The 15071-nt window shown below is 43.0% G+C and overlaps 1 protein-coding gene across 3 annotated transcripts in view; it reads left to right on the top strand.

The window, feature by feature from the left end:
• PLEKHM3 (pleckstrin homology domain containing M3) overlaps positions 1–14558 on the top strand; it is a 91507-nt gene extending 76949 nt beyond the window's left edge. For all 3 annotated transcript variants that reach the window (XM_069860838.1, XM_069860841.1, XM_069860840.1), the window contains one exon: positions 8018–14558. In XM_069860838.1, the coding sequence (XP_069716939.1) occupies positions 8018–8195 (178 nt within the window). In that variant the 3' untranslated portion in view covers positions 8196–14558. The remainder of the gene's footprint in view (positions 1–8017) is intronic.
• The last annotated feature ends 513 nt before the right edge of the window (positions 14559–15071 follow it).

A 15071-nucleotide genomic window follows, 5' to 3' on the forward strand; every position in this document is an offset into this window, starting at 1 on the left:
ATCTTCGTCACTCTAGACATTTCCAATTTGCCAGTTGAGACCTTTTAATTCTTCCTCCTCCTTCCTCATGCAAATTCCCCTTTCAAGATAGACTTCTCCATCTCCCAAATATGGTTCCTTATAGACCAGACGACAGCTTTTCAATTGCTTTTTAGCTCTTGAAAGCCAATACTGCCAACTCTAAGTACTCAGAAATTCTAAGATTACCTTAATAATGTTATATACTTTATTTTTTAAAATGTTAAGTTCCTTTTTTCCATCTTGGGTCCACATAGGCATGTCTTCACCTGTATAGCAGAGCTACAGATTCCAGATGCCTTTGCCTTTCTCTTTTATTCACAGCATAAATCCTGGCTTAGTCACAGGATTTCCAGACTTTAGACTTACAGAAAAATGCAAAATAGTAGAGTCATGCAGTAAAATTGTAACGGTTAGGGGCAGTATGTTAATATTACTGTTAATAATATTGCCTTCCTCTTTGCTTTTAGGACAAACACCACATTGTGAATACAGTCCACTCGTAGCAGGAGAGGTAGAAAGGCTAAGTCCAGTTCATGGCGTGGCAGCCAGGAGAGGCAGGGGATTACGTCTAAGTAATCTAAATGCTTGAATCTCTGTGGCTTTTTCCCTTTCCAAAGTAACTTAACTCCACTCGCTGATGTATAAACACACAAGTTTCAGATTAGATATTTTAATACTGATTTTAGTGTCCCTTTACTGATTTCTTATGATCTGCTGTGTACAGGCCACATTGCTTGGCATCTCTGAACTTAAACAACTGACAAAGTGCAGTACTGAGGTCAACAGTGGATCCTTCATTCTCCTGCTGAGTGTGGAAGTGTACATAGATAAGTGTAACATAAATTCCTGGAGCCACAGATGGGTGGGACCTGAGGACATGCTTCCTTCCTTAATCAGGAGCGACAGAGCTCTGCAAAGTGGGCTCTGGGAGCTGCAAGATCCCTTTGCTCCTGCTTGACCCTGCTGCCATGCTCCGGTGCGGTAACTCAGCCTGTGTACACAACTGTCATGGGAGGACGGCAGGTGGGTAAATCAAGTGTTCTTTTTCTCAGACTTGGTCCATAGCATATTTTTCTGTGAGCACCCAAAGCAAAGACCTGCTCTGCGATTTCTCTGGGTCTAGCAATGGAGCAGTTGACACTGAGGTTCCTCCCTGACAGTGCAACACTGGTGATTTTCTTTCTTTTACAGTGAGCTGTCTGCTTTTCCCCTCATTTGTGAGGCTTTAATATTTCTGACCGCTTTGCACATCTGTTGGATGCCGTCAACCTTGGGTGGATGCTGGCATGGCAGGATGAAGGCCAAGAACTGGCACAGGCTGCCCAGGAAGGTGGTTGAGTCATGAGGGACATGGTTTAGTGATAGGTAGGAATGGTTGGACTCAATGATCCGGTGGGTCTCTTCCAACCTGGTGATTCTGTGATTCTATGATTCTAAACAGTGCAGACAAGGAGGCAAACCCTGGCCAGCCAAGCCAGGACAGGCCCTCGTTCATTCATCCTCTCCCCTAGCTGAGGTGCTTCTCCTGCAGCCCAGTCTAACCCATGCCAGGTGAAGGGAGCAGGCCCTGGTCTGGCGGTTTTCCTGCAGGGATGCAGGGTAGCGTGTTGTTGGCCCATCCTGGGGTGGCATTACTAGAGCAGCAGTAGCAATGTTGGTCGCAGACACCGTCAGGCTGTGTTTGCGCTGGTCCCTTCAGCTGTTCCAGGTGTGCGAACCAGGGACGCTCTCCTTAGCAAGTCCCATCAGTGCAGGCTGGCAGTTGCTGTACACCCCTTGCTAGCTGCTGCCTGTAACCAGCTCACCCCTCTGCACTGGGTCCCCCAGCACACAAACTGGGCTGATGGTGGGCAGTTCCAGTTATTTCCACTGTTTCTGCACCTTCCAAGGCCAAGCCAGGACTCAGCCATGCCATTTTAAAGGAGGAGCATCTTCAAGCTCTGCTGACACATCAAGGGTAACCCCCATCTAATGCGCAGGTATAAGCAAAGGAAAACTGTGATTATGCTTTGAATCACTGCTGGCTCCCTGGACACTGAATTAGTCATTTAGAGTGAATTTCATACATGTAACAGTTTGAGGGGCTGGTTACTATGCTGTGCTCTGTTTTTGTTTGGCCTTTTTTGTTCTTCTTCAGAAGCAAATTTTTCAAAAGCTAAGTCTGAAGTATTGACAGTTTTTAAGTGTGGCATTTAAAAAAATATCCTGTATCTAGTAAATACTTTGTGTTATGCATTATTCTAACAAGCTTCTTACAGGGACAAATCTAGGCTCTGGAGCGAGTCCAGAGAAGAGCAACCAAGCTGGTGAAGGGGCTGGAGAACAGGTCTTATGAGGAGCGGCTGAGAGAGCTGGGGTTGTTCAGCCTGGAGAAGAGGAGGCTGAGGGGAGACCTCATTGCTCTCTACAACTACCTGAAAGGAGGTTGTAGAGAGGAGGGTGCTGGCCTCTTCTCCCAAGTGACAGGGGACAGGACAAGAGGGAATGGCCTTAAGCTCCACCAGGGGAGGTTTAGGCTGGACATTAGGGAAAAATTCTTTACAGAAAGGGTCATGGGGCACTGGCAGAGGCTGCCCAGGGAGGTGGTTGAGTCACCTTCCCTGGAGGTGTTTAAAGGACGGGTGGACGAGGTGCTAAGGGGCATGGTTTAGTGTTTGATAGGAATGGTTGGACTCGATGATCCAGTGGGTCTCTTCCGACCTGGTTATTCTGTGATTCTGTGATTCTGTGAAATCAACGTCCTATTAGTGCCAACTTTCTTCCCTTCATTTACGACACGGGCGTCCCTCCCTAGGCTACTTGCATTGGTTCCTAGGCAACTGTAATAATATTGCTGCACGTGTGTGTCAGGCATTGATTGCCTTTGGGGCTCTTTTTGTGTTGTTAGTGAACACACGCTAGTCCTTTTTATTTTCCTTTGTGTTCTGCTAAAGTCTCTTAGAGTTTTGCAGGGTGCATCTGTGATATTCACAGCTGAGCCGTTCAGAAATACTTGAGGACAGGCACGTATGCATAGCGTGGGATGGTGGTCACGCTGGAATCCCTGGCCAAGGCTTACTTCAGCAGCTAGAGTTTGCTCTTTGGGGTTTGTTAATAGCCAAGTGGTGGCTTGCAATACAGGTGGCTTAGTATTTTGGATGCTTGATAAATGTGTAGCATCAGGTACTGGCAGAGGCTGCCCAGGGAGTCACCATCCCTGGAGGTATTTAAAAGACTGGTAGATGAGGTGCCTGGGGACATGGTTTAGGGGCAAATAGGAATGGTTGGACTCGATGATCCAAGAGGTCTTTTCCAACCTGGTGATTCTGTGATCATCTAAAGAAAACATAATGAACAACCCTGTTTTATCTTGGTTTTACTCTGCATGAGGGAGGAGGGGAAGAAAAAAAACTTGAAGAGTTCTAGTCAGTAAAGAGTTCAGCCCTAAATGAAATCCTTACTGAAATTCCTTTCAAGGGATTACTTAGTGGAGCAAATGTGTGCAAGGTCTGGCACAGAGGAAGTGGGTTATTTAAATGAAAAAAGTAAAGTTAATATATACAATTACAAGAGAAAGGAAGGTGGGTGAATATAGCAGTACAGTGAGGCAAGGGGAGCTCTTTGCCCTTTTCAGCTCTTCCACGCACTCCTGGCTGACCTTGAGCAAGGCAGTTCACCTCTTGCTTCCCATTTGTGAGGTGGGAATGGCAGTATATCCGTCAGCCGCTGTTTGTTCATTTAAGGGATGAACAGCATAACCGTGAGCTGCTTTGATTCCCCACGTGGTGTTTGGAGGCCAGACAAGTATAGCCCGCGTGCGTGGTATTGAAGCTGTCCTAATAAACCTTGCTACTCCTGGCTGCTTCATCCCCACATAGTCATGCTGGTCAGTCTGTCAACCTGTAAGGTTCCTAGGAGGCAAATGAAACTGCCGTTCAGATGACGTCCTGGGCCACCAATTGATTATCCCTTGTTTATTTTATCTGCTTAAATTGGTAGGTCTTCGAGGCCTCATTGTGTTGCACCCCTCTCTTTGGGCACCTAAGCAGTGTCACAATACAGAGGGGAGATACAAGTATTTTCAATAGGTTGTGCTGAATCTAGAATTATTTGAGCCATAAGCCTGTGAAATACATGTGGGAAGCATGAAAACACTTAGACAGAATTGACAGTTCACAAAGTATTGATATGTGTGTATTTTAAATGCCCAGACTTAATGTGTGATTCTGACATTGGCATTTCCTCAGTGTACAAGGAATGATTTTATACTTTTAATGTAGAAAGGCTTTTCTTTTGTAACTAGTAATGATAATAACAAGAGCATTATAATGCCTAGCTGGCTGGGGAGAGCTTTGCCCTTTCTCTCTTACACTTTTCAGTGCAATGGAAATTATTTAGAGGATTGAATAATGCTCTGCATTTTTGTTACTCTGGTGTTCAGGCAAGTAAAACATCCTCAAAACATAAAACATCTCCTGTAGTCTCACAGAAATTGAGTTGGCTGGGAAAGAGGAAAAAGAAGAGAGAAAGCACTGAAGTAGAGAGGAAGGTATTTCAGATGCCTTCTTTGAGAACTGAAAGCCTATATGGAAACAACATGCAATGTTTACCAGTTCTTCAAATAGTGTTTGAAAAATAGCAAGATGCTGTTAATGTGCAGTATCGCACTGTCATTCGTAAGAGAAGAAAACATGAAAGGCCTGAACGGCTACGGGTTCATCGATTTATTGTTGGTGGTGTATGGAAGTCTCACAAAAGGTGCAGGAGCTTCTTGGCCTTTACCCAAAGAAGTTGTCAGGATTCAGAAATGGTACCTGACCTGAGATTTACCTGTGAAAACAACCAAAGTTAAGGGAAGGACAGCTAAGTGTACTGAACTATTATGTGAACCATTTATAGACCTCAAAATGTACTTTTTCTCCAGAAAAAGAAAATAATTTTAGAATACTGAGGCTTGAAAACTACAGTAAAGAAAAACTGTGAAGCTCAGATGTGGAGATACAATTAGATGTCAGGATTAAATAAGAAGCAATCTATTTGTAATATTCTAAGAAAGAGTATAATTTTTGTGGGGGTTCTGATATCACTGGAAAATTTCTCCCAGTGAGATTAGGGATGTTCAACCAGTTGATATTTCCAGGGTCAATTAAGACTGACCGTGTTTGATATGATGAAAAGCAAAGCTGCAGATAGCTCGGGGTAGAATAGCTCCATCACTTTAAAGAGAGAAACTTAGCATTTGCCCAAAGGCAGAGCAAGATCAGCGTTGCCCCTCAGCCCCAGCAACTGAGTTTCTTTAGGATAAAAGCATGCACTGAAGGCTGACCCAAGTATCCTCTCTAACTGTCCCTGCTGAGAGCAAGAGGCGACTTTGTTCTCCAATTCATACCACCATTCTTCCAGGCTGCTGTTTTGTTGTCTTCTGCGCCCCACGTTTGGGACTGGGAATACATCAGCCTTCACCGGAGAAAGCAGAAAATAGGTCTGCAGAGCAGCAGGCAGGGGTAAGGGCACCAGGATGGACTGGTAGTGGTCACGATGGCTGCAGGTGCAGTTAACTGTGAGATGCAGCGCTGGCTGTTTGCGCTGCCTCTGGTTAGTGCCTGATAGTGTGGGGTCCTGCTCAGAGCTTCAGCTTTTCCACCAACTCTAATAAATAACACTGCCGACATTTTTTCTCTCTTTTTTGGTTCTGAGTGATGTGAGAGAATTTTGTTAATTTTTTCCACTGAACTTATTTCTGAAAAATGAGTTAATATTAATTTAAACATCCTTGATCTTTGGTTTCTTTGCTGATGGCTTTTGACTGAGGAGTGTAGGTGTGCTGGCTCCAGCAATTTCTGGTAAGTTTTGTCACCTCCATGTATACTGTGGAGAAATATTGAGTGAGCGGAGGGAGTGGCAATGCGAGAGCACAAAATTACACTCCTCATCAATCATTACCCTCTAGCAACTTCCAGGGCACTGTAAGTTGCTGGCTAACAAGGGAGAATTAGCTTGATAAAATCACCATTAGTGTCAGTTCAGCATGACATAAAGTTTTAAAGACACTGCTGTCCTCTCTGTCTCTTCCTCATCCATTAGTGTGTCTGATTGTGAAGATCCCGATCCAGCAAAGCACATGAGCACATGCTTAATTATAGGCAAATTAGTAATCTCAAGGTAATCACTGGGATATGAGTCCTAAGCACATGCTTGTATACTTCACTGGATCAGGGCCATAACACACACTCTCTGAGTGCAGAAATGATGAATATCTCTGTGTGAGCTATTTTCTTGATTCAAAACCAGATTTAGACAAACTAGCTGGACTCAGAAATGTAACAATCAAGTTTTACTTTGAGAGCGCATAGTAGTTAGTAGATATACGGCATTTAACTTAGCCTCTTTAGCCTTCCTTTCCTTACTTGTTATTTGAGTTTTATCAGTTTATGCTAGCTAGAAATATGCCTCTAAATCTGTGCATAGCCTTCTCAAAGAGGTGCAGTCAGCAAAATTTAGACTTTGTTTGGACCCATGCATAAAACTTAAAGTGCAGCCAGATCAGGAACAGTTTTTTGAAAGTTACAAGTGAGATGGAGATGCAGCTAATAGAGCTAACAGGTTGTCTTAGCTTATGGACTTCTCTCAGTATTCCGACATACTAAATACTGCTGTTTACTGTATGGCTTTCCAGTGTTTGGGCTTTGTTTCTTCATGTTTTCAGTTTTCTTCACATTCTTGACAACAAGAACCTTATTTCTAAGAAAAAAAAAACCACAACAAAAAAAAGTTCATAGATAACAACCAAAAAAACCCACACTAAAGGTTATAACAGTGGACACTTGGATTCTCATATAGTTATTTAATTACAATATTTGTGAAAAAGGAAGGAGTATGAGACATTGTAAGACTTCCCACAGAATCACCAGGGTAATCAGTGCCCCTCGTTTGTATTTCAAAATTGCTCTAAAGTTTGATGGCTTGTTGCTTTCATTATTTGATTATTCCACTGGAATCTTAAGATTTTGTACCTCTGACACTGTCATCCTTTTATTTTTTTCACTTGGTTAAAAAAGCTGTAGTGACTTACTTATCACTACAGATAGTAATTCGCGTTGAAAGGCTGAGAACATCCATCTGATTAGTTGTAACCCACTCCACGATCACTAGATGTTTCATAGCTCCACAGTCAGCTGCAACTAGAGCTTGCTGTGACATTCATCCGTTACCTCAGAGTGCCCCCAAAGTAATCAAGTCATCTTGTTTGAGCAGTTGATTTGTTTGAAGGCAGGGGCATGGTTTAGCGGCAGATAGGAGTGGTTGGACGTGATGACACAAGAGGTCTTTTCCAACCTGGTGATTCTATGATAATACCACATTTTGAGAGCACAATAGCACACCTCTGAATGCCAAAAGCTAGAACTGTGTTGATCTAGTCTGACCTGCCACGGAAGACAGAGCAGAAAATATTACCTCCCTCTGTTTCATTTTTTTTTTACTTTTTGGAGTGACTTCTTCCTCCGCTGTTGAAGTGAGCTGTACTTCTATTCTTCCCAGAACACCTGACCACTGGAACTTTGGTGAGGAAAATGTCATATCTTGACAGTAGCAAATGCCTGAATGTATCTTGATGGAAATTAATATTGTTACTCTTCACTTGCAAACCAAAGCAGCAAACATGTCTTTCATGAAACAAAATTGATATGTGTTCTGTGATAGACTTGAATGCCAGTTAATAAAAAGAGAAGTATTAATCCTTCTAAAAATTTCTGTCTGTGAAGTAGAAGTGCTGGGACAGATTCTCAACAACTGTAAAAGGATGGAAGTCATCTTATTGTAGCAGTCCTAAGTAGCTTTACACCAGCAGAAGTGCAGGCAAGCCGGTGTCTTTTGCAGCTCCGCTCTTTCGAAACAACGCTCTTCGAGCTACCAGAGCTGTTTAAAGGAGCGTCTGCTGCCCACAATCCATGTGAAGTCCATTGCATGCTTCAGTACTGTTTTGTCATTCAATTTTGACACTAATTTGTGTTTGCAGGTGTGAAAGCTGTGGTGCTGTGTTCCACGCTGAGTGCAAAGTGAAGGCTGTACCGTGCCCCAGGTGTGTGCGTAAAGAATTGCAGAAGAAGCAGAAATCCTTCTGGAGGCGACTGAATATGGACGAAAACTTCGAGGAGTCTTGCAACATGTTTGAATTGTCATATCAAAACACATGAGTTCCTTCAGGCAGCGGCCAGCCTGAAGAGAATCCCTTTCCCAGCTGCCAGTTCAAGCAACTTCTCAGCTTAGCCAGGCAGAGATCTTTCTGCAAAATAATAGCCGACCTTCTTCATCTGTGAATAGCAGCTGCCAAAGTGGCCATAAAGCCTTGTTGGCTCTGAAATACCAATGGTTAAACTGCATTTTGCATTGAAGTCCACCTGCTAGCTCTTATACAAAATGTGGTTTACTTGAAATGCTTTAGGTTTACCTAGTTAAGCACCCAACTTTTTCTTTTCTGCCTATGGAGAAGACTTTTCCTCCAGGTAGGAAATATTTCCTGCCATGACTGCATTATTTTTTGTGCTGTTCATTTAGAAATGATGAATCATCCACTTATTTATGCATATTATTTATTTATTATTAGCCTCAGCAGAGGTTCTGGTGAGGTGTTTCACAGAACCCAGTAGGGCAGAAACGATTCTAAATCCACCTGCTCCTTCTGATCTGGGCATATGATTCCGTTTCCTCACATTTCCAGAGAGCTATTTTTAAAGGATTACTGCATTTACATGTCACTCCTCCCTGAGGAAAGAAAAGTATGTCCCATCAAACCTTTTTCAGGGTGCTTACAAACATTAGACACAGTAATTCCTTCAGCTATGTTTATGTATTTATAACCACCCCAATGAAGTATTCCATACACCGATAAGGAGGGGACTTGCTGCTGGTTTTGTTCAGGCTGGGTATATCAGTCAAGCTCTGTCACTGAAGTTCATCGAGTTTTACTGTGATTATTCTTGATCTGTGTGAGGCCATGTCCTCATTTCCATTAACATAATGGTGGTTCTGACCTCCTGCTGCTCTTATGTTTTTAAGACCTTTTAAGTGTCCACATTGGCTTTGTTTTTCTTTCATTGTTTTCTTACCTGAACCTATTAGACAGTCAGTCAGGGAAGTGTTCTTACCCACATTAGTTAGAAAATACCTTCAAAATTGTGAAACACTAGTTTGCTGTGCTCATGTGCAGTTTGTGTCCTGCATTCTCCCTGAGTTCTAAGGGATTTTATACTTCTGTAGTGAGTTCATGGTGAAGAGCGAAGTTCTTTCAGGTACGGCTTTGGTCCACACACATGGAACACAGGGAAATATTAAACACGATAAATTACATATATAGATTTAACTGGGGAGATGCATGTCATCACTGGCAGTATGTTTCATTCATTGCAGCTTCACCTCCAGTGAGCACTTAGAGATTGTCCTCCCTCCAGTCCACATTCTCAGCTCTTTCTCCAGACCCTGCAGTAATGAGAGTATTCACACACATGCAAGTAGTCATATATATGTATACACACACACACACACACACAGAGGTCTTTATACAAAAAGCAAATACAGTTTCAGGAGAAAAAAGCCAGTCACATGCATGTGTATCTTTATTCTGTACTCACGAATGTTTGTGATAATGAAGAATACTGATCTTGCTTCCTATGTAATCTGCAGGCTGTTGTATTTGAGGCAGAAAGCAGTCTTGATCGTTGAAGCACTTCACTAATTGCTGGAGTATTTTACATAAAAGAACAGGGTACGTCATGCTTACATTAAAAGGTAGAATGCTACAACGAATTGCCTTGTACTGGAGTACAAGTGGTTCCCTTTTCCAGCCTCCAGTCAAAGAAAGTAGCTGAATCTGAGCTTTTTCAAACTTGAGTGCAACTACTATATATATAAGCATGTTTATACCTGTATACGTTAGACAACCAGTGCCTTTCTTTTCCAGAAGTCCTTCTCGCAGTGGGATTCTTTGAGAGGAAGTGAGGGGTTTTCCATGTTCTTGGAAAAATAGTATAGGGATTCCCATTTTTTATAAACCTGGTGAATCATACACCTTTGTCACTAGAATTAATACTTCTCCTACGCGGGGATGTTTCTGTCTCTGCTCACTGTTCCTCATGTGAAATGAATTCGGGTTTGACTATCATCCTTAAAGATATAATATTCCTTGCAAGTCCATTCCCACGTGAAGAATTCCCTGCATGTTCACAAATGCAACCACTGGGCAAGTATTGTGGAATTAGTCACGCAAACAGGAACTGCAGTGGTGCTGGCTGAATAAACATTTTGTTCTCCTGTTTTTCAGCATGTGTCACTGCAGCCAGTGCTGCGGCAAAGCCAGTAGCTCTGGAACTGTCAGAATCTGGCAGGTGCTATTTTGAAGTAGCTCTAGGCATAATGGTGGGTCATTAAAGAAAAAAAGGTGGTGTTTTTCATATCATCATGCTCTGGTATTTAAGATACCTCACAGCACTGGATCCAGTCCAGTGTGGTTTAGAGAGGGCTGCTTGTGTGTACTGTCAAAAACCCTATGGAGGCAAAGAATCAAGATTCAGCCATTACAAACTATTAGTTACTGTGGCAGATATCCTGATCCCTGAAGTACCACTTGTGTGGGTGGCTAGATATTCTAGCTGAATTCTGGAATAACAACATAGACAGCATTGGAGTTACTCTGGATTTGAGCAGATATTACAGAACAGCTTATTTGCTAATTGAGGTTTACAGAAAAAGAGTAGGATGTCAGTGAAACTGCTGGAATTTGTTATGGGTCTGAAACCACTGCCGTTATTAATGGCAAAGAGCAAAAGAATGTTGTTACGATACGCTGGCAGTGCCCGAAGCTTTATGTAAAAGGATACTGTACAATACGTATCAGGTTAATTTCTTTAAAATCCAGTATTGTTGTAAACAAGCCAGTTGCTAAAATTGATACATGTTCATTTCTACGTTTGAAAAGTAATACAGCTTCTCATGATAGTTCTAGGAGCAGACTGTAATGCAGAAGATGCTTTCCTCTCAGGGATGCCTAGCTCCTGTCCAAAAAAGTTATTCCATGTGAACGAGTAAGATGAAGTCTTCTGTTGCTGCCTTTCCTAAGTGGAATGAAAGGCTTGATCCTGCTCTCAGAAGGTGCCGCTGCAGTAGGAAGAAGCCCTATTTGTTTTTTTCAGGGTTGCAAGGCAAAAGAATAAACTGAAACTACTGCTCACGTTACTAACTCTCAGAAGACCCAAGTCTAAAAGGGCAGCTTTCCAGCAAGGGCTGTCTGCTAGCAGGAGACATCCTGGGCTTCTGTAGATGGTTTGGGGCTCAGGCAATACTGCGCCCTTGGCTGTCTCTGCTGGACTAACAGTGCTGGATGCTGGTCCCCAGTGCTACTCTTCTCCCATTTTGCAGCCTGTAGCCTGCACGTGGCTCTGCTTTGCAGACTTTCGGGTGGGCATCAGCTGGAAAAGTACTTGCAGTCTTTCCAGGTTGCACAACTTTCTCCCCCTCGCGCACACAGAGGTGAAATTATGTATTGGTCCTTCTAGTCTCCTCCGACTCACCCTGCCTTCTCCAAAAAATAGCATTTCATTGTGAGTCAAGAATAAAACATTCTGTTAGTCTTCTTCGCAGAGAAGGTGCTTTTGTAGGTGACGAAGGAGGAATTGTTCTGTACATTCAGTTACTGCTTTTGCTTGCACAGAACTTGTAAACTGTAAATATAGGGTGCTTCACTGCGATGGACTATAGCCTAACTCTCTACAACTGCTTAGAAACTTCTCATGTTGGTTTTGTTAGTCAGAGATTATTTTAATCTAGGACACACTAGAGATCCTTACTCAAGTTTCTTTTCCTCTTTACCCTGACTTATCTTCCCTTTAATGGGGAGAAAGATCTACCCAGGGGATGCAAACCACAGCTTTTTTTAATAGTATCAACCAAGAAAAAGAGAATTTGGGATCTCTTATGTAGAAATCTTTCTGTTGCATTTCTTTGTCTTTTTTAGGTGATGAAAAATGATGGGTTTGTGGTGTGACCAGTATCTTGGCTGAAACATACCAATATGAGCTCATTGCAGGAGTAATTGGCAGTTGTGAGGGTTTCCCAGATAAGTGAGAGAAGGTACTTTTAGGTGAGAAACTTGAGCTTTTCACGGTACTCCACAGGCTCTGGTGGCCCTGTTAGAAGTGAATCATCCTCTTGTCAAGGATTCTCTTAAGATCAGGATACTTCGTTTATTTTAATGGATTGATGACAATGTCCTGAAAGACTTTACAGAAAAAAAAAAAAAAAAAAAAGCAGAGGATGTCTGTTTACAATGAAATGGGGAAGCTGCGCTGGTGTATTTTGCTTTTTCCCTGTAGCAGCAGAAGCTACCAAGTTTCCCGTGCTTCCCAAGGTCATGTTCTGGATTGCAGCCAACTGTTGATCTGTATGAAAGAAATGTAATTGAATAATCATCATAATCTTCTCTCTTTTTACTGCTACTCAGCTTGCAAGCCTATCTTCTCTCTCTTTCTCTCACTCTTTCTGTCCCTGACTTTGCTCACAGTGCTGAGCCTACAGCTAGACTTTGAGCTTCATGGCTCAATGTATTGCTTTTGAACCAGTCGAATCTGATCATTTTCTCCTTCGTAATTTGCCTTCCAATCTTCCGTTCCCAGTAGGAGTGCCTTACAGTACTGTATATTAGTGTCTGTCTTCTTGTTTTGGCTTTCCTGATTGAATCTGCTGTTTGATTAACTGGTAGGCTTAAAGTGAAACTCTCCTGTGGCTGCGCACGCTCTTTTGCAGGGGCAGCTGAGTAAATCAGTTTGCTTGTTCTGCCCTCATGAAGTGAGCTCTACAGGCTGCGTGTGCCAGCTCTGAAGACACCAAGCTGCATGGTAACCCTTCACTTTTGCTCAATTTGGTGCCTTAAATTTTCATAAGTGAAGAATTTTGTCAGAAATGGTCTGCCATGATGCAGCGTGTTTGGCACTGGAGCTCAAAACCCTTGCTCATGGCAGTTTCCATCTTACTAGGAGTGGTGACTCTTAAAATTTGCCTACTATCTGTGCTTTGAGAGAGAAAGAGGAGAAAAGATAACATGGAAATGGCATTGGGTTTTATTACCTGTATTTCGGAGACTAGCTGGGCTTCTCTTCATCCAGAAAGGCAGTTGTGCTTACATAACGATGGCAAACACTGGGCATAATACGGGATCAGGTCACGTACAGTTTTGCTCCTCCTAGAACCACCGGCCAGCCCATACACGTGGTGAGGGGCTGCCGTGCAGTGCTCCCTGGCTCAGCTGGGTCCTGTGGGAGTAAGGACGCTTCCCCAAAGCTTAGTTCTGATGCACCTTGCTTCGCTGAAGGCTGAGCCAGTGAGGGTTTTGGTCAGCTTTACCTTAGAGAGAGGGTTAACCCGCGTAAAGTTCAGCATTACTTGCTAAAGTATGCAGCAAACTCTTGCAGCATCTATCAGCCTTGGGCACGAGTCCATACTGATTGTGATCTCTTAAGTCCACCAGTAGCAGGAATCCTGTTTGGCACTGGCAGCACTGTCGCTGCGTCTTAGCGGTGTAGTGAGGAGACAGCTTGGGTGACCTCCTTTACCTGAGAACCCAGGTGTGCACACACAGTCTTGGGTCATATCTTAAAATGCCAATTTCATCCAAATTCCTTAGGGTGGCCCTTAATCCAAATCACAAAGATACCACTTGTGGGCAGCATCAGAGAAATCCAGGCCTGGAAAGCTATCAGCTGCTTAGGCCAAAGGGGATTAGGGCTCTACATGCAGAAGTATCAGTGGCTCGATTATTTATTTATTCATTTGTTATCTGTGCATTAAACCTATAAAATCCTTGAATACATAGCATTGTTTTGGTGGAAAAAGGATTTGTTTCTGTTTTGCTTATGTATTTGTCTACAAAGTCAATCTTACTTAAACAAAAGTGTGTTTTCAGACTGATTTTTAATGGCATTGAAACCTGTGATATCGGGTTTACTTATACTGTTCTCTTCTATACTTGAGCTAAGCAAAAGTGAGAATGCATGAGCAAAATGTGTATTTGAAGAGGTTTATGTGATAAAGGCAGCTTCCAAATAAACTTTAGTTCAGTTGAGGCAGTTAGAAGCTGGAGGAAGCCAGGCTTTAGCTGCCCTGGCAGCCTGGGCTTTCCTTCCTGCTGGAGCACCAGCTCACCTGCAGCACTTGCAATGGATTTTAGCATCACTGGCAGCACACCCTGAATTTTTTGAAACTATTATTTCTGTATGCTACTCTGTTAACTTATTTGCAACATCATTATGCGTGTTTCATTGTTCTTATCTTTGTTTTCGGTTTTTTGGTTTTTTTTTTACTTTTGACAAGGATTTTTTAAAATTATCTGCAACTACTAGGCAACAGTCTTAATTTATTTTTGATGTGTAATGAAGTTATAATTTAAATTCAGTGAGTTGAATTGCTTGTTGACACTTGAGCAGGGTTTATTTGGGTTCACTTGTGATGGCATCAGAGCACCAGTCCCTCGTGTATAAAGGCAACTCTCAATAAACACTGAAAACCAGTTACTCATCCTTTTTAATTTGCCTTCTGGTGGGTGCTGCACCGCGGGTAGGACAAGTTCTGAAAGAGGGCTAGTTTCCTTCAAAATGCTAATCTGCTGGTGAAAGTCTTCCAAATCTAAGCAAATTATGATATTTTCTGTTCCTCGGTCTGAGCCACGAGGTCTCTGGAAATATGGTCAATGACTCCTCAGGCTTTGTGGGTTTTGATTCCCAGCTATATCTCTTCAGTGTTTCTTGAAAGCCACAAATGCCTGGGTTTTTAGTAATGCTGACCCCCAACAGCTCCTCAGGGAGCTTGTTGGGAGCTGTTGTTGGGCATCTTTGGATACAGAACTCCTGGGAGGCACAGGGGAGGCAGCTCCCCGCTGCGTGGCTGTCACATTGACCTCTGCCAGAAGGGTCCAGGCTCAGGGCCCCCAGTCCTACGTAAGGAAGCTGTGTTCCAGCTGGACTGAAGGCACCACCGAAGGGCTGCGGAATTTTGCCCACGCTGTAAAGGCTCTCCAGCTGACAGAT

The sequence above is a fragment of the Phaenicophaeus curvirostris genome, chromosome 7 (assembly GCF_032191515.1).
Source record: "Phaenicophaeus curvirostris isolate KB17595 chromosome 7, BPBGC_Pcur_1.0, whole genome shotgun sequence".
In the NCBI taxonomy this organism is placed as follows: domain Eukaryota; kingdom Metazoa; phylum Chordata; class Aves; order Cuculiformes; family Cuculidae; genus Phaenicophaeus; species Phaenicophaeus curvirostris.